Source organism: Macaca thibetana, chromosome 3 (genome assembly GCF_024542745.1).
Source record: "Macaca thibetana thibetana isolate TM-01 chromosome 3, ASM2454274v1, whole genome shotgun sequence".
Lineage (NCBI taxonomy): Eukaryota > Metazoa > Chordata > Mammalia > Primates > Cercopithecidae > Macaca > Macaca thibetana.
The window spans coordinates 152,435,819-152,460,513 of NC_065580.1; the positions used below are offsets into that span (position 1 = coordinate 152,435,819).

At 45.3% G+C, this 24,695-nt stretch overlaps 6 protein-coding genes across 10 annotated transcripts in view; 4 read left to right on the forward strand and 2 right to left on the reverse strand.

The window, feature by feature from the left end:
• Positions 1 to 24,695, forward strand: part of CFAP410 (cilia and flagella associated protein 410) — a 413,721-nt gene that overhangs the window by 75,552 nt on the left and 313,474 nt on the right. The gene's annotated exons all lie outside the window — the stretch shown is intronic.
• TSPEAR (thrombospondin type laminin G domain and EAR repeats) overlaps positions 1 to 24,695 on the forward strand; it is a 227,537-nt gene that overhangs the window by 41,292 nt on the left and 161,550 nt on the right. The window lies entirely within an intron of this gene.
• LOC126950663 (keratin-associated protein 12-1) lies at positions 2,637 to 2,987 on the forward strand. Of its 3 annotated transcripts, none has more exons than XM_050784534.1 (2): positions 2,637 to 2,818; positions 2,879 to 2,987. In XM_050784534.1, exons 1-2 carry the CDS (start codon positions 2,637 to 2,639, stop codon positions 2,985 to 2,987), a joined length of 291 nt encoding a protein of 96 aa, XP_050640491.1. The 3 variants fall into 3 exon arrangements, with proteins under 3 accessions (XP_050640491.1, XP_050640490.1, XP_050640489.1); XM_050784533.1 differs by having other exon boundaries at positions 2,637 to 2,711; positions 2,760 to 2,987; XM_050784532.1 differs by having other exon boundaries at positions 2,637 to 2,987.
• LOC126950667 (keratin-associated protein 12-3) lies at positions 10,668 to 11,077 on the reverse strand. The gene has a single exon (XM_050784538.1). The coding sequence runs from the start codon at positions 11,027 to 11,029 to the stop codon at positions 10,739 to 10,741; it is 291 nt and encodes a 96-aa protein (XP_050640495.1). The 5' UTR covers positions 11,030 to 11,077; the 3' UTR covers positions 10,668 to 10,738.
• Positions 13,820 to 14,846, forward strand: LOC126950664 (keratin-associated protein 12-4). Its single transcript, XM_050784535.1, has one exon. It carries the CDS (start codon positions 14,445 to 14,447, stop codon positions 14,781 to 14,783), a length of 339 nt encoding a protein of 112 aa, XP_050640492.1. The 5' UTR covers positions 13,820 to 14,444; the 3' UTR covers positions 14,784 to 14,846.
• On the reverse strand, positions 23,366 to 24,595 carry LOC126950643 (keratin-associated protein 10-1-like). Of its 3 annotated transcripts, none has more exons than XM_050784485.1 (2): positions 24,234 to 24,595; positions 23,366 to 24,122 (listed from the first exon to the last, which is right to left on the reverse strand). In XM_050784485.1, the coding sequence occupies exons 1-2, from the start codon at positions 24,552 to 24,554 to the stop codon at positions 23,706 to 23,708; spliced, it is 738 nt and encodes a 245-aa protein (XP_050640442.1). In that variant the 5' UTR covers positions 24,555 to 24,595; the 3' UTR covers positions 23,366 to 23,705. The 3 variants fall into 3 exon arrangements, with proteins under 3 accessions (XP_050640442.1, XP_050640444.1, XP_050640443.1); XM_050784487.1 differs by having other exon boundaries at positions 23,366 to 23,996; positions 24,204 to 24,595; XM_050784486.1 differs by having other exon boundaries at positions 23,366 to 24,065; positions 24,192 to 24,595.

Here is a 24,695-nt window from a genome sequence, read left to right on the forward strand (position 1 = left end):
AAACCCTCACCCTTGTCCCCTTGTTGCTGAGGGGCAGAGGAGGCTCTGTGTTTGTAGCTTTGTGTTTTAGGGGAGAATGCCCAGTGCTTTATTTTTTTTAAAAAAATTTATTTTTATTTATTTATTTATTTTGAGATGGAGTCCCACTCTGTCACAGGCTGGAGTGTAGTGGTGCAATCTCTCCTTACTGCAAACTCTGCCTCCCAGGTTCAAGTGATTCTCCTGCCTCAGTCTCCCAAGTAACTGGGACTACAGGTGCGTGCCACCATACCCAGCTAATTTTTGTATTTTTAGTAGAGACAGGGTTTCACCATGTTAGCCAAGGTCTCAATCTCTTGACCTTGTGATCCACCCGCCTTGGCCTCCCAAAGTGCTGGGATTATAGTTTGATATTACATATATGCAATGCTGTTTAATGATGTCTCAGAAGCTCTTTTCATTTTTCTTAATTCTTTTTCTTCCTCTCCTTCATTTTGGATAATTTCTATTGATGTGCCTTCAAGATCATGGACTATTCTTCAATCTCATTCTACTTTTATGTCTATCATGTGGATTTTAAAATATCAGCTATTGTACTTTTTAGTTCTAGCATTCCCATTTAAAAAATAGTTTTGATTTCTCTACTGAGATTCTCTATCTTTGATCCTGTTTGAGTTAATTTTGTATATGGTGTGAGGTAAGGTTTAAAAATAATCTTTTGTGTGTGGATATCCTGTTTTCCCATTGCCATTTGTTAAAAGTCTGTCCTTCCCTCATTGAAAGGTCTTGACAGCCTTGTCAAAAATTATTTGACTGTAGTTGTGAGTTTATTTCTGGGCTCTCTATGCTATTCCATTAGTCTATATATTGGTCTTTATGCCAGTACCACAGCTTCGATTATTGTAGTGTTGTAGTAAGTTTTGAAATCAGAAAGTGTGACTCCTCCAGCTCTGTTCTTTTTTTATGATTGATTTGGCTATTTATGGTCCCTTGAGATGCCACATAAATTTTAGGATGGGTTTTTCTATTTCTGCAATAAACATCCTTGGGATTTTGACAGGGATTGCATTGAATCTGTAGATTGCTTTGGTTAGTATGGACATATTAACAATTTCCAATTCATGAACATGGAATGTGTTTCCATTTATTTATGTTGCCTTCAATTTCTTTCAACAATGTTTTGTAGTTTTTGTTACACAATTATTTTACTTCTTTGGTTAACTCCTATTTTATTCTTTTTATGTATTGTAAATGGAATTGTTATTGTACTTTCCTTTTGAGATTATGCTTGTTAGTTTATGGAAATAGAACTGATTTTTGTGTTTTGCTTTTGTATCCTGCTACTTTGCTGAATTCATTTATTACTTCTTATAGTTTTTTTGTGGAATATTTAGAGTTTTCTACATATAAAAATCATATCACAGAGTTAACTTTACTTCTTGCTTTCCAATTTGGATGCTTTTTGTTTGTTTCTTTCTTTCTTTTACAAAAATTTGCCTAGTTGTTCTTAGTAAAATTTCCAGTACTATGCTGGCTTTGTTCCCAATATTAGAGAAGAAGCTTTCAATCTTTCACCATTGGGTATGAGGCTTGCTGTGGGTCTTTCATGTATGGCTTGTATTGTGTTAAGGTAGTTTTCTTCTATTCTTAGTTTGTTGATTGTTGTCATCATGAAAGCATCTTGAATTTTGTGAAATGCCTTTTCTATATCAATTGAGATGATCACGTGGCTTTTTCCTTCGTTCTGTTATTATGGTGCCAAGTTCCAAGTGATCTGGTGTTGACATCTGTAGGCTCAGAGATTCTACTGTCCCTGCAGTACGGGGTGCACATGGCTTTCTGCTGAACATGCCCAGAAGTCATTCTGGCCCTTGGAACCTTCTATATTCAGCTCACACATATCCTGCTGTGGCTGTCCACGGGGCACTTCACTGGCCTGACATGCTTCCCTGGGAACACACTTGGACCAACTTGATTTCCTTAGAGCTGTGTCTCCATGCATGAGGGCCAGTGGTGTTGTTTCATCTTGGTTCTTAACTAGGAGGATTTCTCAAGACAAAGATCCATGGTCACCACTCACAAGAAGTTCTCTGTGACCCACACCCTTTGTCCCCACTCATCCTATGGACAAGTGATTTCCATGTTCTTTCTCCATCTGCTAACTCTCTCATCCAGCTCTAAGCTCTCAGGACATCCACAGAACAGCTGGAAACACTCTGTTCTATCTCACATTGACTATGGAGCCTTCCTGAGCCATGGGAGGAGTGTAAACTTCTGTCTTTTAAGGACCATCATCACACAGAGAGGAAAATCTGGAGATCTGAGTTTTTGGAATCTCACAAAAGTAACTCAGGTAAAAATTTTAAAGAACAAAGAAGAATCCAGATGCAGACAGTAAAACACTCTGGCAGGTTTCCAAGCATACCAAGAGCTCGAAGAAGGTACAATTAGTCATGAAACTAAGGGCCAAACAAAACCCAGAGACACCTACAACAGAAAATTAAGCTCCAGGAGACAGCACTGAGGAAGAAAAACAAGGAAGGCAGGCGTGCTTCTGTGTTGTGGGGATGCCTGGGTCCAGGTATAAAGGCTGCCCAGGGAGGCCATCCCCAGACATCACTGTCTTCTGCCTCGATCTTATCCAGCCACACACCACCATGTGCCATACCAGCTGCTCCTCAGGCTGCCAGCCAACCTGCTGCGTGTCCAGCCCCTGCCAGGCATCCTGCTGCGTGCCTGTGGGCTGCCAGTCCTCCGTGTGTGTGCCCGTGAGCTTCAAGCCAGCTGTGTGCGTGCCTGTGAGCTGCCAGTCTTCTGTGTGCGTGCCTGTGAGCTGCAGGCCCATCGTGTGTGTGGCCCCCTCCTGCCAGTCCTCCCTGTGCGTGCCTGTGAGCTGCAGGCCCGTTGTTTATGCGGCTCTCTCCTGTCAGTCCTCCGGGTGCTGCCAGCCCTCCTGCGCCAGCGTCCTCTGCAGACCCATCTCCTGCGGCATCCCTTCCTGCTGCTGACCATGAATCTCCAGACCCGCTGCTCCCAGTGCAGATGAGGCCACACCTGCACACTCCCCGGATGAGTCCTCAGTTGATCTTCTGCACATGGGGCAGGTGAAAAGCATGCTTAGTGAACCCTGTGAATTCTGGATTGAGAATATGACAGAATGATCTGGAGCCCTTGCTGACCTTGCCCATCCGGGGTCCCAGAGTCATTCTCTGACCCCACGAGAACCAAATAAACCAGCTTTCCCTATGCAGCTCTGCGTTTCTGGTCTTTGTTTTTTATTTCCATACTCCCCGCTGTCTATTCTGCTGATTACATAGAATTTGCTGCTAAACCCTCTTCAGTGGTCCCTTCTCACAGTCCTCATCAGAAGGTGGTGTCCCGGGTGGAGGGTGCAGCTAAAGATGCCCATATGGTCTCGCCCAAGACTCCCAGGGCCCAGGTGCAGTGGCCACAGCAGTGACTTACCCTCCTGTGGTGGAGTGAGTGGTCTTCCCCACTGGCTGTCCACTCCTGCTCCAGGCCAGCAAGCCCTGCACTGATGGCCAAAGCCTCAGAGCACTGAGGATCGGGTTTTCCCATGTGGTTGGTGGACGTCCTGTTCCCAGGTCGCGGAGGATCTTGGGTTTACAGAACTGGATTAGTTCTGCAGCACACACTCCCATCACTGGTCCCCAGAGGCTCAGCTCTTACTGATTGACTGATGACCAATTACTGAGAATCCTAATACAATAAACCCCCATGAACCCACTGCCTGACATAGAAATGAGAACATCATCAATAATTTACCACGAACTTCTTGGGGCAGCCACTGTTGGGATTGTGTGCTCCTTATTCTGTTACTTTCTAGAAAAAATAGAGTTGAATCATATCTCTTTGTATTCCTGAAATGCGTGTTTTCTAATTTAGTAATTTCTGATGATATGAAAAAGGAATTATTCTGAATGTAATCTGGAACTTGCTTTTTCCAGTCTGTGTTGTGCTGGTGGCGTTCTTCCGCATTTCCCCTGTCTGGGCTGCATTCTCCTTCTGGGGGGCTCTGCTGTGGCTGTCTCAGGTTAAACGTTCCCCAGTAGATGGGCCAGCCCTCTTGCCCCAGGAGTCTGCTATTCCAGATAGTATAGCCCAGAGCTGTCCCGAAGGGCATTCTCACTACTGGCTGTCTTAGATTCCAAGCTTTTTATTTGCCTTGGAGGCAGGTGTTGAGTTTAGAGTTGAAAAACTGGTTTCATCATCTTTTAGGCAAGGTGATCAGGGACCTATTGTGTTGTTTAAATTGGGGGACTTTGGATAAAACTGAGCAAGAAATGGAACCAATCAATCCAGACATATAAATGCTTGCAGCTGAACACATTCAAACCCATGAACACATGCAATGTGTGCACTATACAACATGCACACACTTATGCACACACGTAAGCACTCTGGTCCTCTAGGCTGGGAGTTGGAGGTGAAACTGGAAATCAGAGCATGAGAGGAGGGAGGGCTGGTAACCAAAAAATGCTTCTGGAGGGAAGCATGGATGAGGCCTGGCTCAGTCCCCACCCTCCAGAGCTGTGGGGCCCTCAGGGCCACTTGGAGCCCACTTTCTGTGCTGCTAGTGCTCCACATGGGACATGTGTTAGTGAGTCCAGGTTTTTGCGTGGACATATTTGTTTCTCTCTCTTGGGTGAACGTCAGGAGTGGAATAGCTGGGTCATATGCTAAGTGTCTTTTTGCCAACACCGTCCTGTCCTGATAAATGCAGCTTTATAGCAGGTCTTGAAATCAGCTAGTGTGAGTTCTCCAATTTTGTTCTTCTTTTAAGAGGTTGTTTAGTCTACTCTACTCTAGTTTCTTTGTCTTTCCATACAGATATTTGAATAAGCTTATCAATATCTGCAGAATTTGTGTTGAGATTTTGATTGGGAGTGTATTGAAACTATAGATCAGTTTGGGGGAGAGTTGACATATCCAGCCATCCATAACATGGTCTATTTATTTAGGTTTTCTCTGATTTTTCTCATCAATATTTTGTAGTTTTCAATGTATACATTTTATTTCTCCATAATTTACCCCTAAGTATTTTATAATGTTTAATGCTATTATGGTACTATTTTTAAGTTTCAATTTCTGATTGTTCATTGCTAGTATATTAAAATAAATTGATTTTTGTATATTGTCAATTTTTCTTTGACCTTGTTAAATTCACTTACTAGTTCTTGTAGCTTTATTGTAGAATTTTGGGGATTTTCTAGGTAGACAATAATGTAATATGTTAATAGAGACTGTGTTATTTCTTCCTTTCCAGCCTGCATGCTTTTTACTTCACTGTTTGGGAGGTCCAGTATGGTAATAAACAGCAGAGGCAAAAGTGAATGTTCTTGCTTTATTCTTGATTTTAAGGGAAAGCATATAGTCTTTCATCATTAAGTATGATATTAGCTATAGGTTTTTCACAGATGCTGTTTAAAATAAGTTCCTTTTAATTTCTAGTTTGCTAACAGCTTTTATTCTGAATGGATGTTTAATTTTATCCAAAGCCTTTTCTGAATCTATTGAGATAATAATATGGTGCTTCCTCTTTAGTCTGTTGATATGGTGAATTATATAAGTTGATTTTTTAACACTGAACCAACCTTGCATTCTTGGGATAAATCCCACATGATCACGACCTTTTATCTCTTTTACGTATTTCTGGATTGAATTTGCTAGTATTTCGTTGATAATTTTGGCATCTATATCCATAAGAGATATTATTAGTAGTATATAGTTTTCTTGTAATACTTTTGTTCAAATTTGATATCAAGATTATGCTGGCCCTATACATTTAATTGGGAATGATTCCTTTCCTTCTATTTTCTGTAAGAGATCATGTAGAATTGGTTATATTTCTTCTTTAAATGTTTGGTAGAATTTTCCAGGGAAGTCATTTGCCTCTAGTTTTGTTCGTTGAAAGGTTTTAACTGAAAATTCAACTTCTTTAACAGATATGATACTATTCAGGCTACCTACTTCTCTGGAATAAGCTTTCATACTTTAAAAAAAAGTGCCAATTTTATGTACATTATTAAATTTAGTGGTACGAAGTTGTTTACGTCGTTCCTCTATCATGCTTTTAATAACTGTAAGATTTGTAATGATGTCTCTTTTCCACTCCTAATATTGCTATTTTGTGTCTCTTCTTTCTTTTTATTATAATTTTCCTGATCGGTCTGGCTAGATGCTTATTCATTTCATTGTTCTTTTCAAAGAAGCAGCTTTTGGCTTCATTGAAATTTTTTCCGTTTTCTACTTCATTATTTTTTTGCAGATTTTTAATTATTTATTTTGCTAATTTTGAGTTTAATTTGCTTTCTTTAAAGTGCAGACTTAGATAACTATTTCAGGACTTTCTTCTTTGTGAATATAAGCACTTACTGATATAATTTTATCCCTCTAAACACTATTTTAGCCATGTTCCGTATATTTTGACATGTTTTCTTTTAATTTGTATTTAATTCAAAATATTTTCTAATTTCTCTTGTGATTCTTCTTTGACCCATGGGTTATTTAGAAGTGTGTTGGTTAGTTTACAGTTCTGCAGGGTGTTTCTAGTTATCATTTTGTTGTTAATGTCTAATTTAATTTCTTTGTGGTCAGAGAACATACATTGTATTAGTTCAACTTTTTTTATATGGGTTGAAGTTTATTTTACGGCCAGAATATAGTCTTTTTGGTGAATGTTTCATGTGTTTGAAAAGAATGTGTATCTGTTATTGTTGGGTGGAGTGTTCTATAAGTATCCATTAGGTCAAGTTGATTGACGGTGTTGTCCAGGCCTTCTGTATCCTTGCTGATTTTCTGTCTACTTGTTCTCTTGAAGCTGAAGTCCAGTGACCAATCTGATTTATCTGTTTCTCCTTTCCCTTCTCAGTTTTTTTGTTGCATGTGTTTTGAAAGTTGGCTGTTTGGTGCTTACACATTTAGAGTTGTTATGTTTCCATGGTGAATTGATACTTTATCATTATGTAATATTCCTTTTTATCCCTGGTAATATTTCTTTTGTGAAGTTGACTTTGTTTGATATTAATATAACCATTCCAATTTTATTTGATTAATGTTTGTGTGGTATATTTTTCCATCTGCTTACTTTTAACCTATCTATGTTTTTATATTTAATGTGAGGTTTCTGGTAGATAGAATATAGTTGGATCCTGAATTATTTAATCTAATTAAAAATCTCTGTTTTTTGGTTTTGGTGTTTAGATGATTTGCATTTAATTTAATTTAATTTTTGATCTACTTAATGTAAAATATCACTTTGCTATTCATATTCTATTTGTTCCATCTGTTCCTTTTTATCTTTGCCCTCTTTCTATGCCACTTTTTGGTTTAGCATTCTTAGTTATTCCCTTTTATATCTACTTTTTGTATACATCTTGATAGAGTTTGGATTTGTGTCCCCGCCCAAATCTCATGTTGAATTGTAATCTCCATTGTTGGAGGTGGGATCTGGTGGGAGGTGATTGGATCATGGGGGTGGATTTCTCATGAATGGTTTAGCAGCATCCCCTTGGTGCTGTCCTTGAGACAGTGGGTTCGTTCTCGGGAGACCTCGTTGTTTAAAGGCGTGTGGCCCCTCCCCTGTCTTTCTCTCTTGCTCCTGCTCTGGCCACCTGATGTGCCTACTCCCCCTTCACCTTCCACCATGCTTGTAAGTTTCCTCACAATTCTGCCTCCCCAGAAGCTGAGCAGATGCCAGGATTATGCTTCCTGTGCAGCTTGCAGAACTGTGAGCCAATTAAATCTCCTTTCTTTATAAATTACTCAGTCTCAGGTATTTCCTTGTAGCAAGGTGATAATAGCCTAATATGTCTTTTCAAACTTATTTGGCCTAAGATTTACAATATAAACCTTTACTGTAACAAAGTATACCTCCGGGTAATATGATGCCACTTCATCTGTAAGTGGCAGGACTTTACGGCAGTGTACCTCCATGTCCTCTTTTATATTCCTTGTGTGATTGTTGCCATGTTTTACTTTTACTTATGTTTAAAATTCCACAATGCATTGTCACTATTTTTGCTCTGGACAGTCAATTAGTTATAATGCTTTTTATATTTATCTTCTTTTAAAATAATTTCTAGAGCTCTTCTTTTCTTTCTCTCTCTCTTTTTTTCCCCCCCCAAGACAGAGTCTTGCTCTGTCATCCAGGCTGGAGTGCAGTGGTGCAATCTTGGCTCACTGCAACCTCTGCCTCCTGGGTTCAAGCAATTCTCCTGCCTTAGCCTCCCGAGTAGCTGGGATTACAAGAGCACGCCACCACGCCTGGCTAATTTTTGTATTTTTAGTAGAGACGGGGTTTCACCATGTTGGCCAGGCTGGCCTCAAACTCTTGACCTTAGGTGATCCACCCACTTTGGCCTCCCAAAGTGCTGGGATTACAGACGTGAACCACCGCACCCAGCCAAGAGCTCTTCTTTTCTTTGTGTGAATCCAAGTTTCTATCTGCTATCATATTCCTTGGCTCGAAGAAATTTTTGAAGAATTTCTTATAGTGCATGTGTGCTGTTAATGAAGTCTTTCAGTTTTTGTTCATTTGAAAAAGTGTTCTCTCATTTTTGAAAGATACTTTTAGTGTCATGGGGTCGACAGATTTTCTTTCAGTATTTTAAAGATGTACTTTGGGTCGTGTGATTTCTGATTAGAAGTCTGATGTAAACCTTACCTTTGTCCTTATGCTCGTAGTCTGCTTTTAAAATATGGATGCTTTCAAGATTTCCCTTTTTACCTTTGGTTTTTATCAGTCACAGATTTAATGTGACACGTCTAGTCATTTGTAGTGGGGATATAGTTACCCAATTTGGGGTTCTCTGAACGTTTTGGATATGGGGCTTTATGTATTTCATTATTTTTAGAATATTTCTCAGCTGTTACCTCTTTGAATATTTCTTCTGCCCTGCCCTCTCTTTCTTCTCTTTCAGGGACTCCAATTACATCCATAAATGAGGATTTGATATTGTCCCAGAGCTTTTTGATGTTTTTCTCTTGTCTTCCTCCACCCTCCTCTTTCTCTTTGTGTTTTAATTTGGTCAATTTATATTTACATGTCTTCAAATTCTAAGCTTCCACATCTGGTTGTATCAAGTATACTGATGAGCCCACTGAAGGAAGCCATCTTTGATATTGTATTTTGATTTTTATCATATCCACTTGACCCTTTCTTATAGTTTCCATCTGTCTCATGAAATTACCCATCTCTTCATATATGGTTTTAATGCTTTATCCTTGACCCTTTAATCTATTCATTACAGTTATTTTAAAGTTACAGCCTGATAGCTGTAAACCTGTGTCATTTTACTTTTTATTTTTAGAGATAGTGTCTTGCTCTTTTACCCAGGCTGGTGCAATCTCAGCTCACTGCAGCCTTGAACTACGAGGCTTAAACAACTCTCCAGCCTCAGCCTCCCAATGTGCTGGGGTTATAGGTGTGAACTGTGCCCAGTCCCTGGGTCACTTTTGAATCCAGTTTTGTTGATTTCTTTGCTGACAATGGCTTGGTTTTTCCTTGCTTTTTTGCATGTCTTATAATTTTTTATTGAATATCAGACATCAACATTTCCTTCTGGAAATGCGTGTGTCTCTTTTTCTGTCAGGTCATTCGTGTGTAGGGGGAGGTGGATGAATCAATCTGGTCAGACAGTGACGGTGGTTTGGGTTTTGTTGTTACCATGGTTGCCTTCAGTGCACCAGTGGCTTGCGTTTAGGGTATATCAGTGCTTGCGCTTAAGATGAGGGGTGGGGAGGTCAGTGCATTTGCTCCACCCTCAGTTTTCACACGCCCCTGCATGCCTGACATTCAGAGGAGATCTCTACACACTTCTGCCTTTCCCCAGAGGCAGGCTGATGTTGCTTTTTGAGCTGTGCCTGCTAGGCTGGAGCTGGAGACAGGAGGGCTCTCTGTCCTGGTCCAGTGTCAGTCTTAGGCAGGCCCTTTGCATGTGGGACTTGGAGAATGAGACTTTCTTGGACTTCCTGCTGCCCCTGCCCGGGACAGACGAGCTCTGCGCTGTATTTGTGGTGGTTGTTGTTTGAAAGAGTTTCCTGCCCTCTTTGCCATAGTAATCCTTTGAGGTATTGCATGGGATCCGGGGCCCAGGACTATTTCCCATCCCTCCTTCTGGGTAGAGGATTGTTTTCTTCTACCCTCCCCCTAACACTTTCCATCTGGAAGCTTCTCTCTGGTGGTCTTTATACCCGGGTCCCAGGCATCCGGGTAACATAAAAACACAACAGTTGTCTTCCTCATGGTGGTTTCCACCGTGTTTCCCAACATCTTACTATCCCACAGTGCGAAGCTGGAGGACTGAGTGTGGGGACAGCACCTTCGGGCCACTCCCCCAACCAAGAACCCTCCACTTCAGCTCAGCCATCAGGAAGGCGGCTCTCTGAAGAGGTGCTGCTGCCGTTAAAGTTGGTAGGTACCTTCAAGGAAAGAACTTACAAAATACATGAGGATAAAAGAGAGAGACGAGGTGTAAAGGGACGGCTGATTTATTTGGCTCACATGGGTTTTAGTTTCCTGCCGGAGTGAGAGAAGGACTCTGGCAGCCAGGACTTCCTTGAGGGGGTTCCCGGGGTCACAGAAGGTCTGAATCATTTTTCCGTGTTCTCACCCCAAAGTTCAGAGGTTTCCTTGAGCATGCTTTTCATCTGCCCCATGTGTACAGTCTGGGGGTCCACCAGATGCTAGTTCATGGAGGGATACAGGTGTGTACCCCTGTGTACCAGGAGCAGCTGGTCAGCAGCAGGAAGGGGCGCTGCAGGAGATGGGTCTGCAGAGGACGGTGGTGCAGGGGGGCTGGTAGCACCCAGAAGATTGGCAGGAGGGAGTCACATATATGATTGGCCTGCAGCTCAAAGGCACACACACAGAGGGCTGGCAGGAGGGGGCCACACACACAATGCGCGTGCAGCTCACGGGCACGCACACGGAGGACTGGCAGCTCACGGGCATGTAGCAGGATGCCTGGCAGGGGCTGGGTATGCAGCAGGTTGGCTGGCAGCCTGGGGAGCAGCTGGTTTGGCACATGATGGCGTGTGGCTGGGCTGGTACTGGGGAGGAGGGTGGTGATGTCTGGAAGCCGCTTCTCTGGTGGTCTTTATACCTGGGTCCCGGGCATCTGGGTAACACAAAAACATGACTGTTGTCTTCCTCGTGGTTGCTGCCACTGTGTTTCCCAACATCTTATTTTCCCGCGTGCGCTTTCCCGCGTCATGCTCTACCATAAATATCTTTGGCCTCGAGGTTAGTTTCTTCTGTAAACAGGATGTTCTGGTTTGACATTATGCAGGTTTTTTGTTGATTTTTTTCAGGCTACTACTGTGCACATAGCACCACTGGCTTGACTCAAAGTACCAAATCCTGTTTGTTCACTTTTGTTTCATGCTATCAAGGAAGATGTTGAGATAGTAATGTGTTTTGAGCTTTTATTTTGTAGAGTAAAACTTTAAAGCATAGGTTGGCACACTATGGTCTGGGAGCCAAATTTGGCCTACTGCCTGTTTTTCAAATGAACTTTTATTGGATCACAGCATGCCATTAGTTTATGTGTTGTCTGTGGCTTCTTTTGCACTGCATTGGTACAACTGAGTAGTTATGGAAGAGACTGTAACATGCAAAGTCTAAAATATTTGCCATCTGCCCTTTACAGAAAGTTAGCCAACCCTGCCATAGAGTAATCTATACAAGAAGTTATTTGTTCATTCAACAAATATATATTGTGTAGTAGCAGCAAAGAGGTCTTGGCTTCAAGAGCCTTCTAGCGGTGGGCAGTGAATAAATGAGTAAAGGAAGAAATGAATGCATGAAATAATTCCATACAGGGCTGAGTGCCGGGGAAAAATGGGTTCAGGAGATAGTAATGGGGGTGCCAGTGGGTGGTCTGGGGGGGCCTCTGTGAGGAGACAGTGTGGCCATGGAGAGAGTGAGGATGCTGCTGCAGAAACCGGTATGTCCAGGGAAGGCAGGAATCCTGCACTCTGGGTATTGGGCCATGGGTGCAGGAAAACTGGTCAGATCATGAGGACTCAAGAACCAAGCATCAGAATCCCATGCTAGGGGGTCTGGGGTTTGGGGTTAGGAGTTGGATGGAAAAAGAATCAGTGAACCTGAAGACACACCAGTAGAAATTATCCTGTCTCAAAGAGGAGAAAGAATGAAGAAAAATGAAAAGACGTATGAGACATACTGAACTGTCTAACATACTAGCAATTTCAGCCTCGGAAAGAGAAGAGAGTGATGCTGAACCATAAATAAGTTTTGAAAAAAATAATGGCCCAAGGCACCAAATATAATTTAAAAAATAACAACTTACAGACCCAAGAATCTCAGAAACCTGTAGGAGGATCAATACAAAGAAAGCCATATCTAAGCATCAAATAGTAAAAGTGATGAAAACCAAAAATCAAAAAAATATTGAAGACAGTGGGAAGAAAAGGCACTTTTCATACAAGGTACAACGTTCTTGAAAGGATGAGAAAATCCCTCACTTCTCAGCAAAAACAGTGGAGGCCAGAAGACAATGGAGCAACTTCTTTAAAATTCTGAGGGAAAATTTGCCAACCCAGAATTCTATACCTATGAAAAAAATCCTTCAAAACATGTTGAGGTAAAAACCTGTTCAGAAGAGCAAAAGCTGGGAGAAATCCTCCCCTGCAGATGCACGCTGCAGGCCACGTGCACGGATGTGCTTTGGGTTGACTAGGACGAGGCCAGGTGGACCCTGACCTGCAGGAAGGAGTAGAGGGCATGGGGGAAGGTAAAGAAGCAGGTAAATATCAGAGATGCATCTTTGTTCTTCTGTGATCGACTCGTAAGACAACTAACCTTTAAAATGAGTTACTTGGTGACTAGGTCACATAGGAACATGTGATCACCGTGGCTGCCCCAATTCTCTTGTTTTTAAGTATGATAATGAACTATAGCAGTGAAAGGAGTTGCTTGTGACAGGACTGAACTTGTGGCCTCACCCGGCTTGTCCCTAGGCCTTAAGGTCACTCCCACCACATGGCCACCGATCGGCTCTGGATCCGTAGACTTGTAAGTTCTGTCCACAGCTGTGAGACCCCACTTGGTCTTCAGCCTGGGAGGGGATTTCACTAACGTGGTGTCTGAGTTGTCCAAAGGCTCTGTGGCAGGAATCACCTGTATCCACCACCAGCAGGCACAGGAGGACCCACACGGGAGCAGAGGGTGCCCCTGGGAGCTGCCTGGGGTGGAGGGAGTAGCTCTGCCCTGAGAGACGGCTCATCCCCTACCATGTGACACCACCGTAGAATAAAGCGCTGTGGCCAATCCGTCAAGAGAACAGAGCTGGAGTGTGAGGAGGAACGTGCCACCCACACTCCTGCCCGCTGCTTCCCAAGTGCGGGGTCATCCTGGAATTTCACGCCAGCTCCTCACTCTCCCCCATGCTGCCTCTGCAGAGGTGAGACTGATCAGAGCCTCAGCGTGGGAGAGGAACCAGCGTGGGAGAGGAACCAGAGTAGCTCAGACCCCCTCCGTGATGGGTCCTCCTGGGCTCCGTCTGCAGAGGCGGCGGCCTGTGGCCACTAGTGCTTCTCGTGTGAAGTGGGCTCTTCTGAGGTGTGGTGTCAGGAAGCCCACTGTGGTCACATGCCTGAGCCATGCTCTACAGAGGCCGACGTGGCTGATTTTTTCATCCATCTTCTCTGTCCCAGCTGGTTCAGGACTTCAGGATGAGTCATGTATTGAACCCTGAGCCCAGTATAATTTGGCACAGTGGGAACGACCACGGATTCCAGAGTGAAACCAAGCAGGCCAGATCCCTGCGTCTCTGCAGTGGCACGGACACGCACCCATCATGCAAATGATCTAGGACTTGCATGATCTGTAAAATGGGGTATCGGCCACCCCGAATGCTGGCAAAGATGAATGAGATAACCCCGTAAGATGCCAATCACAGCCTGGCACAGTGCTAGACCTCTGTGCATTATTGTTCCCCCAATAATCATCATTATTATTCCACAATATGGAGCCCAGTAGCTTTGCTCTCGTTACTCGGGAAGACCCTGATGATGACTGAGCTTCTCAGTCAAAACGGGGCCCCTGGTGCAGTGATTGTGACTGTGCTTGTGTGAGTTCCAGACAGTATTTACAACAGGGGGACCCTGAACATCCATGAGGTGGGCCCCTGGCCTCCCTGACAGCCCTTCACCAGCTACCGTTGGCTCTGTTTCCAGGAAACACACAGTCTGCTGAATGATAGGGCTCCCCCAGCTGAAAGAGTTTCCTAAGCTAAGTAACCTCAACAGGAAAACACAGAAAGATCAGCCGGAGAGGGCAGAGGAGGAAAAACCACCCACAAGCAAGATGCCAGGGGGCTTGTTGCCAGGATGCCAGTGGCCTGGGTATAAAGGCCACCCAAGGAAGCAGGCTCCAGACCAGCCCTGTCCTCTGTGCCCCCACCTGTCCACACCCCATCATGTGCCACACCAGCTGCTCTTCAGGCTGCCCGATGGCCTGCCCTGGCTCCCCATGCTGCGTCCCCAGCACCTGCTACCCACCCCAGGGCTGTGGGACCTCCTGCTGCTGCTCAGCCCCCTGTGTGATTCTGCTGTGCCAGCCCCTGTGTGGGGTGTCCACCTGCTGCCAGCCGGCCTGCTGTGTGCCCAGCCCCTGTCAGGTGGCCTGCTGTGTGTCTGTGAGCTGCAAGCCTGTTTTGTGTGTGGCCTCCTTCTGCCCAACCTCTGGGTGCTGCCAGCCCTCCTGCCCCACCCTGGTCTATAGACCGGTCACCTGCAGCACCCCCACCTGCTGCTGAGTGAGTGGCCTCCTACGACCCTTGTAGGTGTGAGGTCAGAAGCCAGCAGGCTCTCTGAACTCCTGCCAGGCAGTCCCCACATCCTCCCACAGCAGACTTTCGTCACCTGACCAGACCACCTGCCTCCTTTGCAGCATGGTCACTAGATCCTGACCAGTGAGTCCATGCGCCTTTCTACAGTTTCCCCGGGTTCTCAGCCTGGGTCATCCACAGGGCCCTCTGCACTGTCTGACGCTGGGTCTCTTGCAAATATCTCATCAATACCAGACGCTGAGTGCTCACCTGAGTCTGTGTGATGCCTTCTCCTCAGCGTCTTTGCCACACTCCTTCCTCAGGAGGTTTCTTCCCCAGGATTCTGGAAAGTTCCTTCCCTGCAGAGAAGGCGCAGGTACCAGGTGACTGTTAGGCCTGGTGAGGAACCTCCCAACAGCACCCTCTCGGGCTAGAGGGCCGCGCTCCTGAGCTTGGCCTGATGCGAACCCCCAACCCCAGTCACATCAGGCTTCCTTTTGTCCCACTTTGTTCCTTAAATTTATGAGGTCAGTTCTTACTCTCTTCTGGGTGAGATTGAGGACAAATCACTAATTTTGTAGTTTGATCCATTTTAGGTAAAATAGGCCTTCTGCTTATTAGCTGGTATGTGCAGCCCACTCTTGTCAAGAAATTAAAATATTAAACTGAATTTAAATCGACAGCTACTCCTTCATCCAACTGGATGGGAAAGAGGTTTGCGGTGTTGATAAACAAAAAATCAAGCTTTTAAGGAATTAAAGTGAGCTTTACTCAGAAGTTTTACCGAGGACTATAGAAGAGTGAGGTTTCTAGCCCCGGGGGCAGATCTGTCAGAGGCTCGGCTCCCTGTTTCAGCTCACAGTTCATATGCAGGTGGTGGGAGGTCAGCATGTGCAGATCACATCAAACTGGCTCAGAAGCTGCATCGAAGCAGAATCCCATCCAGGTTTGGGGGCAGGAGCACATCTGGTTATGGACCGCGGAGGCGTCAACACTCGCCCTATAAGACATTATCTTGTGTGCAGGAAAAGGCAAGGACTAGCATCGTTTATCTTTTAAAGAATGTGGTGACTCAGGCAAGAGACATCAGGGGCCATGTGCTCTGTCTTGTTTTGTCTCAAAACCATCTCTGGAGAGCTGAGATGTGAGACACTGGGGCTTTGTGAAGTTTTGCTGGCAAGAAAAGCCAGCACACAGGGCTTCTTACGTTTGCTACTTGGTCTCACGAGTTCCCACTTTTGGTCATAAATCAACTGCCTGGTTGCATTTATAAGACCAGCGTTTATCATCCCATGTGGCTAGGAAGGTTCTTTCCTAGGAAGATCGATAGTCTACAGTTGTAGTTGTAAGGAATGAGTGCTGGGCCGAGCGTTTATTTTTGCATATTTATTGGAAAACACGCTTCAAATCGCATCTATTTTTAAATTAGCATGATCGGTGTTTTTTTCCTAATGCGATGTTTTCCTGCACCTAACACGACACCTTCATAGGACAATTACAAGGATACTACAATCATTCATAACAGCACATATTTAATTACGTCAAAGTGAGTTACAGGTAGGAAAAAAATATGATAACCATTTAACAAAACCAGAACATACGTTTGTATGTTTTTTCATTAACTGTATTATTTAATTTTATAAATTTTTGTATCCACACTTACTAGAGTCTTCTCCATGAAAAGAGCTGATCACAAATGTTTTTAGAGAAGAATTCAGAACTATATCTGATTCCAAGTTCCAAAAACTTGGAATAGCCATGGTGAAAAGTTGATGGAAGTTTCCAACTGACAAGGAAATTTAGCATTTTAAGATAATCAGAAACATACTGACAGTGTCACCATCAGGACTATCAGACTTTTAAATTTCATATAATCTTTAGAATACTCACATTAATAACATTTCCATACAAACATAACTTTAGAAAAGATTTAACATAATTGAAATTATGACACTTTAGATTTTTTATGAATTTATATAATTTTTGAAACATTTATATCAACAACATTCTCATAAATGTAACTGAAAAAAGATCTAGTATAACTTATTATTTTACAATATTTTCCATACAATTTACCAAATAAGTCCTGGAGAAACCTGTCAAAGATGTAAAAAGTTTTAAAACATTTGATCAAAACAGAATTACAGGTCATTTAAAAATAATAGATATTCATTTAACCACAGTGATAATCAAAAGTCCTCAAAAGCAATATAGAAAGTGGCATGGAACAATTCAGATATATCAAGAAAAACCAAGTTACAGAATCAAGTAATACTGGAGGAAAAATGCTGCTTTTCTAAACTTTCAGGATAAATATTTCAGTGTCAGGCCACATAGCAGAGTTAGAATTGCAGGAAAAAGTTATAGGAGCTGATAAAAAGTTGAAGGAGAGAATTATCATCCCAGGTCTTCTCAAGAGAAGAAAAAGCTGAAGGTTAATGACGTATGACCTGAAAATCACATGCAGCAAGGTACAGCAGAAGCTGGATTTCTGAGGCATACATCTAAGAAGTTTTAAAAAGAAACCGATTTCAGAATTAAAAACCAAAACTTCTTGCAATTTTATTAACAGCAAATCAATACTTTAAGAAAACCTTGTTGCTCTAACATAGGGGATCAAAATTTTTAGTTGTATATTAGTATATGTTTTAATGTCAATGCTCAATCTGTAGAAAGACTATTATAAATAATTTCATTTTAACTATAGCCAACCTAATCATATACAAAATTCCTTTCATAAATTATCTTTTCAAGAGCTTTATCATGACTTACACAGACCAGTTAGAACATGCCTGGATTTTCTGCTTTGTCCTAGTCTTCCTTATTCCTTTTTTTTTGAGACGGAGTCTCGCTCTGTGGCCCAGGCTGGAGTGCAGTGGCCAGATCTCAGCTCACTGCAAGCTCCGCCTCCCGGGTTCCCGCCATTCTCCTGCCTCAGCCTCCTGAGTAGCTGGGACTACAGGTGCCGCCACCTCGCCCGCTAGTTTTTTGTACTTTTTATTTTTTTATTTTTTATTTATTTATTTTTTAAATTTATTTATTATTATTATACTTTAAGTTGTAGGGTACATGTGCATAACGTGCAGGTTTGTTACATATGTATACTTGTGCCATGTTGGTGTGCTGCACCCATCAACTCGTCATTTACATCAGGTATAACTCCCAATGCAATCCCTCCCCCCTCCCCCCTCCCCATGATAGGCCCCGGTGTGTGATGTTCCCCTTCCTGAGTCCAAGTTTTGTATTTTTTAGTAGAGACGGGGTTTCACCGTGTTCGCCAGGATGGTCTCGATTTCCTGACCTCGTGATCCGCCTGTCTCGGCCTCCCGAAGTGCTGGGATTACATGCTTGAGCCACCGCACCCGGCCGTCTTCCTTATTCTTAAATAACCAGTCATTTTACTTAAGGATAAAAATTCACTATATAAGATTTTTTCATACAAAATTATTCTCTTTTCTTGTTAATCTTCCTTACCAAAAACACATCTTCATATCCATAACTTTCTTCACATTTCTTTCTCCTACTTACTGGTTACTTTCTATCTCGTTTCATGTTTCCTTCCTAAATCCATATTTTGAAACAACTTTTAAATAACCTTTGAATTTGGCAAATTATTCTTTTTCTCAATAAGGAACACCATTTTTATGCCTTTCTTACAATTTTTTCTTATTAAAGCTCATCTTATTTTTGGCAGTTTTTATACATATAATTATATATACTAATTAAAATTTTGAGTTCCTAGTAATCTTAAACTTTATTGAAAACCTAGGAAACAAATTTTAAATTTTCTGTCACATAACAGTATTTAACATATAAGAACAACTTTATCATTTTTAGAAACATGTTTTCTTATAATGTAAATTTTAAAATTGAAAATGACTCAGGCATGTAATGCGTATCTATTATTTAATTTAACATAATTTTTAGATTTCAAATTACACAAAGTTTATAGATGTTTATCTCGTTTACATTTGCCTAATTTATTTTTAACAATTGTGAAAACTGACATATTAGACAACCTTAGTCATTGTTTCAAGTTATTTCCTTGTTAATCATTTTTATAGCCTGTGAATATATGGTTTCACCTAAATAAGAAACTTAAATGTATGGGGATTTTGTTGATAACTCAGAAGATACAGTTGTTTTCATTAAACCAACAATATTAAATTAGTCTTAGTTATAAAACATGACACAAAAATCATTCTGTTTTTGGCTGGGTTTATAGTCTTCTAAACTTTATGTTAAACTCTGACATCTTAAAATATTTATTAGAGACAAATGTAAAACTGCCTGATGAGTAAATCCAGGGAAAAACGTATGCTGACAATTTTGAAGATATTTTAATTTTTACTTTAGTTACTTTAAAACCATCTTATTTATTAAAGATTTACTTAGGTCTTGTGAACTTGGAAAATAGACTTGATAATTTATGAGTGCTCATTTATTGAAAAGTCAATTTGATATCATGTAGACACAACATATAACATAATAATACATGTACATATACATAAACACATCCAAACAAACACACAAATAAAGATCTTACCCCTTTCATTTTAGAATTTTAGTCATGAACTAGTAATACTCATTGGTTTATAAAGAATGGTTGGATCCAAATTATATTTCTGACAAAACTGAGACCTATTTACATGGCTAAACTTTGTTTGCCCAATAGATAATCTAATTAAGTTTGTGGGTCAAAATTTTGGATAAAGCGGTTTCCCTGGCAGTTTGATTTTTTAAACTTCTTTTATTCTTTCCTTCTGTTTCAAACGAGTTTAGGGTTAACTTTTCAATATTTATATTTCAGCTAGAACTGGCTGAATTGTATAAGAAAAAGTCTACAGGCAGCCTTGAATTAGTAATACCATAAGAAGTGAATTTTTTCTCAACACCAGTAGAAAAGTCAACAGATTCAAAGTAGGCAGGAAAAAAAAAATAGAGAACTCAGAGGAGTCTACCTGGGGGACCATCAGGGAGTGTCGCCCTGTCTTCCCCCCGAGCATCTGCACAGATTCTGTCCTCAAACTTGGGTGTGTCAGACCCAAGCCGTGGTTATCTCCTCTTCAGAGAACTCCGTCCACCTCTGGGGATCTCTGTGGCTTGTCCCTTGGCCTGTAGGAGGTCACAGGCCCCAGGCACTTCCCTCAGAACTCCTTTCCCAGCTTCTAGCCCCATTTCCCTGGACTCTCCACCCTCGTTGGGGGCTGGAGCTGGAGGGTACGTTGACATCCGGGGGCTGCTGTGACAGAGCCCCACGCCGGCCACGTGACACGGCAGAAGCTCACGTCTCACGGTTCTGGAGGACTGAAGTCTGAGGCGAAGGCATTAGTGGGGCTGGTTCCTTCTGCGGTGGTGAAGGAGAGTCTGTCCCAGTCTGGGGGATGACTCTGTCCTGTTTTCTGGGCCTGTTGCCTTCTTTGGCGTCCTTGGCTTGCAGGGGCACCGCCCAGTCTCTGTTCATCATCACATGGCATTCTCCCTGTGCCCATTTGTGTGCAATTTTTGCCTTTTTATGAAAACAGAAGTGATGTTGGCTCAGGGTCCCCCCCAGTGACTTCACTTCAACTTGACTACATCTGCAAAGATCCTGTTTCCACATAAGGTCATGTTTACAGTATGAGGGATTAGCATTAGCATCCAACATATACCTTTTCCCTTCCTTCCTTCCTTCCTTCCTTCCTTCCTTCCTCCCTTCCTCCCTTCCTTCCTTCCTCCCTCCCTCCCTCCCTTCCTTCCTTCCTCTTGCCTGGTCACCCAGGCTGGAATGCAGTGGTGTGACCACAGCTCACTGCAGCCTTGACCTCCCAGGCTCAAGCCGTCTTCCCACCAAAGTAGCTGGGACTATAAGTGCACACCACCATGTTCAGCTAAGTTTTAATTTTTTATTTTTTTGTAGAGATGGGGTCTCCCAGTGTTGCCTGGGCTGCTCTCAAACTCCCAGGCTCAAGTGATCCTCCCTCCTCAGCCTCCCACAGTGCTGGGATGACAGGTGTACACCACTGTGTCTGGACCAACATGTCTTTTTTTAAGGGGACAAGGGGACACTATTCAGCCCAGGAGAGGGGTCGGCGCAAAGCCGTGAGAGCAGCCCGGGCTCCTCTGTGTGTCCGTGGGCTGTGGTTCCTTAGCAAGGAAGAGTTCACTGAGAATCCGCGTGGCTGGGTCTCTTCAGGACACAGCCTGAGCCCGCTGCACACACAGCAAGGCCCGGCGCTGGGCCTGAGGGTGGCCCAGCTCCCATCCAGGCATTGAGGCTGTTGCAGAAGGAGGGAGGCCTGTGTGGGGGATGCCTGGGCTAATTCCAGGAATGGGAAGCCTGGCCCCAAAAACCAAGGGCTGTCCTCCTGATAGAGCCAGCTTGGTTCCTGGGGCATGAGTGTGGGTCACACAGGAGAAAGGATGTGGGCGTGTCCTGGGTGTGAGTGGGATTTGCCTGGAGGGGGTGCTGTCCTCCGTAGAAGGAGGCTGTTGGCACACGTGGGTACCGTGGGAGCCTTTTGGGAACCAAGAAATCAGCTAAGAGGAGCACTGGCCAGTGTACCCCTCCCGCTGAGAGGCCCATATCTAGAAACTTCTGTTACCAGGATGCCCTGTGTTGACAAGCATGTGAGGTCCAAGAGGACTCCTTAGAGGGCCCCCCTCCACAGACCGCTGCTCGTCCCTCCTCCCAGGCCAGCAGCCTCGCACAGGGGCTGTGCTCTCACCCTTACAACTGGGCGAGGGCGTCTGCAGGCTGGAGGGTACCTGATCACACCCTGACGAGCATGCGCTGGCCATGTCCTCGCCTTACAGACACCTTCCCCCGTCCCCAGGGGCTGTCCGGCTCTGTCCAGTATGGCTATGTCCTCGCCTTACAGACACCTTCCCCCGTCCCCAGGGGCTGTCCGGCTCTGTCCAGCATGGCTATGTCCTCGCCTTACAGACACCCTCCCCCTGGCCCCAGGGGCTGTCCGGCTCTGTCCAGCATGGCCATGTCCTCGCCTTACAGACACCTTCCCCCGTCCCCAGGGGCTGTCCGGCTCTGTCCAGTATGGCTATGTCCTCGCCTTACAGACACCCTCCCCCTGTCCCCAGGGGCTGTCCGGCTCTGTCCGGCAGGCGGTGGAGGGGCTTTTGTGGTTTCCTGTGGTTTCATGGGATGCCTTTGAAGGCAGCAACTGCCCCTGACTCAGTGGGTCCTGCGTCTCGCTCACAGCCGGGAGGGGCACTCAGAGCTGTCGCTGCGCTGTGAATACCTTCACGCAGGTTCACAAGGGAGGGGGCCCGGCCGCTGCCATCCTACTCTGTCCTCTGCATCTGACACGGCAGCTTGACCGTGTGGGCTCAGACAGCTGCATGGACACACGGCCACCAGCAGACCTGCGTGTCAGCTGCCACACAGAGCACAGAGGCCCAGGTGTCACAAGCTGTGCCCCGCTGGGGCTGTCCCTGGCTTTCCCCTCAGGAGCCGTCGGGAGGCTCAGAGGCTCTCGTGCCCTGGAGGCCATGGCCCTGGGTGCGTCTGCCCGCTGGCTGCACAGCGGCTCAGCCTCAGCAATGTTGGTGCCCGCTGTGCCGACTCCCTTGTACCTTAGACTCCCCTGTACCTTTGGTTAGTGGTGAGGTGGAAGTGTCTCCCCGTCTTTTTTAACTCTTTGTGCTCTGAAGGGTCTATGAAGGCCTTTGTCCACTTATGTATGGGTATGACCATATTTTTCTTAATATTTGAATAGCAAGTAATGGACACGGGTGGAATAAACTTGCAAACTGAGAGATCTGTGAGTCATTGAAGGTTTAAATTCAGCTACTTTCTGGTTAAAGGTTCCCTTAGGGTTTTTGTTCTGTCGCCTCTTCCCTGGGCCCTCCCAGCCTCCTGAGGAGGTGCTGACCTGGCTGGTCTCACTGGCGCCCTCGTCACTCTCCAGTGCTAGGGGTCCACTGAGACTATAGCCTTATCCTCTTCCACTGTCCTAAGGGTTCGTAGATAAGGTGTCTTTTTGCTCTGTGTCTCCTCACTCAGGCCTTAAACCCTGAGTAGGATGAGTGATGTCCAAGTGACCCCAGAACCCCTCTTGGGGCCCACAGAATTGCTAGTGCTTCAGAGCACACAGGGTGGCCCTCAGGCTCTCGGGGCAGCCCTCTGTGTGGGCACCTTCTCCACGGCCCACACACCAGGAGGCCAGCATGGTGCCTGGGGCTCTCAGGTCCCAACTGAACAGGGTTTCTTCTTCTGCCCGACTCAGCTTTAGCTTGGACTGGCAGGGGACAGGTGTGGGCAGGTGGCACAAAGCTCACCAGAGGCTGAGCCCGCTCAGCTCTGCTCCCCTCCCTGGCTCAGTTGGAGGCTTGTCCCCTGTGGGCAGAGCGTGGCTTCCCCTGTGGGCAGGTCGTGGCTTCCCCTGTGGGCAGGGCGTGGCTTCGGCTGCAGGAAGAGTGTGGAGATGATCACATCTGCTTTTAAATCCTGCTGTCTCTCTCGGGTGTTTGATCTTGGAATGAGAGACATTGTCCTGTCTGCCTTCAACAGGACAGTGGTCCCACACCCCAAATTTGGAGTAGGCAAAGGGGCTCAGGGGAAGAGCAGAAAGTGCACACCAGCCCGTATTTCCTGACTCAAGAATTTATTGATTAGAGCAATTCTTTGTCACATTGGGTGCAAACAGCACATTTGGAGAAGGGGGTTCCAGAAGGCCACAGTCCACCTGCTGAGGGATTTGTGGGTTGTCTCTTCCCAGAGAGGGAGGAGGGAAGTGTGATGTGCTCAAAATCCCCTTCAGGCAGCAACTATGTGGCTACCGATGGAGCTGGTGCATTCTGAGGACTCCAGGGGCTCCTGAGACTGGAGAATCCTGCTTGGCGGCAAAGACAGTCAGTAGATGAGTGAGGACTGAGCACTCAGCAGCTGGACTTCTCGCCTGAGCAGAGGACTCAGCAGGCCAGGCGGGAGCACACAGGGCGGCAGAGGAGGGACACGCAGGAGGCTGGGCGGCAGCAGCTAGGCTGGCAGGAGGAGGCGGGCGCACAGCAGGAGGAGACGGGCACGCAGCAGGCGGACCTGCACACGGGGTGGCAGATGAGGGACACGGAGGAGGAGGGTCTGCAGCAGGAGGTGGTACAGCAAGTTGGTTGGCAGCTAGACTGCTGGCAGCATGAAGTGGAAGCGCCAGAGCACACAGGCAGACAGCAGACGGACTTGCAGCAGACAGGCATGCAGCAGGCCTGCTGGCATGGGGAGGAGGTGCAGCAAGCTGGCTGGCAGCTAGACTGCTGGCAGCATGAAGAGGAATCCTTAGAGCAGGTGGGCACACAGCAGACAGGCTTGCAGCAGATGGGCACACAGCAGGCCTGCTGGCAGGAAGAAGAGGCACAGCAAGCTGGCTGGCAGCTAGATTGCTGGCAGCATGAAGAAGCAGCCCCATAGCAGACGGGCACACAGCAGATGGGTTTGCAGCAGACAGGCTTGCAGCAGATGGGCACACAGCAGGATTGCTGGCAGGGGGAGGAGGTGCAGCAAGCCGGCTGACAGCTAGACTGCTGGCAGCATGAGGGTGTGCAGGAGCTGGTGCAGCCTGATTGGCAGGGGCTGGGCTCACAGGCCGCCTGGCAGCAGGGGCTGGACACACAGCTCACTGGGGTGCAGACCAGGGTCAGGCAGGAGGCCGGGGTGTAGCAGCTGGGGGCACAACAAGGGGGCTCGCAGCAGCTCTCTGGGCAGTCGTCCACCTGCCAGGAGTCGGTGCAGGTGCTGGAGCAGACGGACATGGTGGACACGGCCATGCTGGGGTGGGAGGAGGTGAGCTGGGGGAGGTGTGAGGGAGTGAGTGTGGGAGTGAGTGAGTGAGTGAGTGAGCTGCTCAGGGCTGTGGGGCTTTTAAATCCCTCCCTGGCGTGTGTTGTCCTGACAGGAGGCTCCAGAAG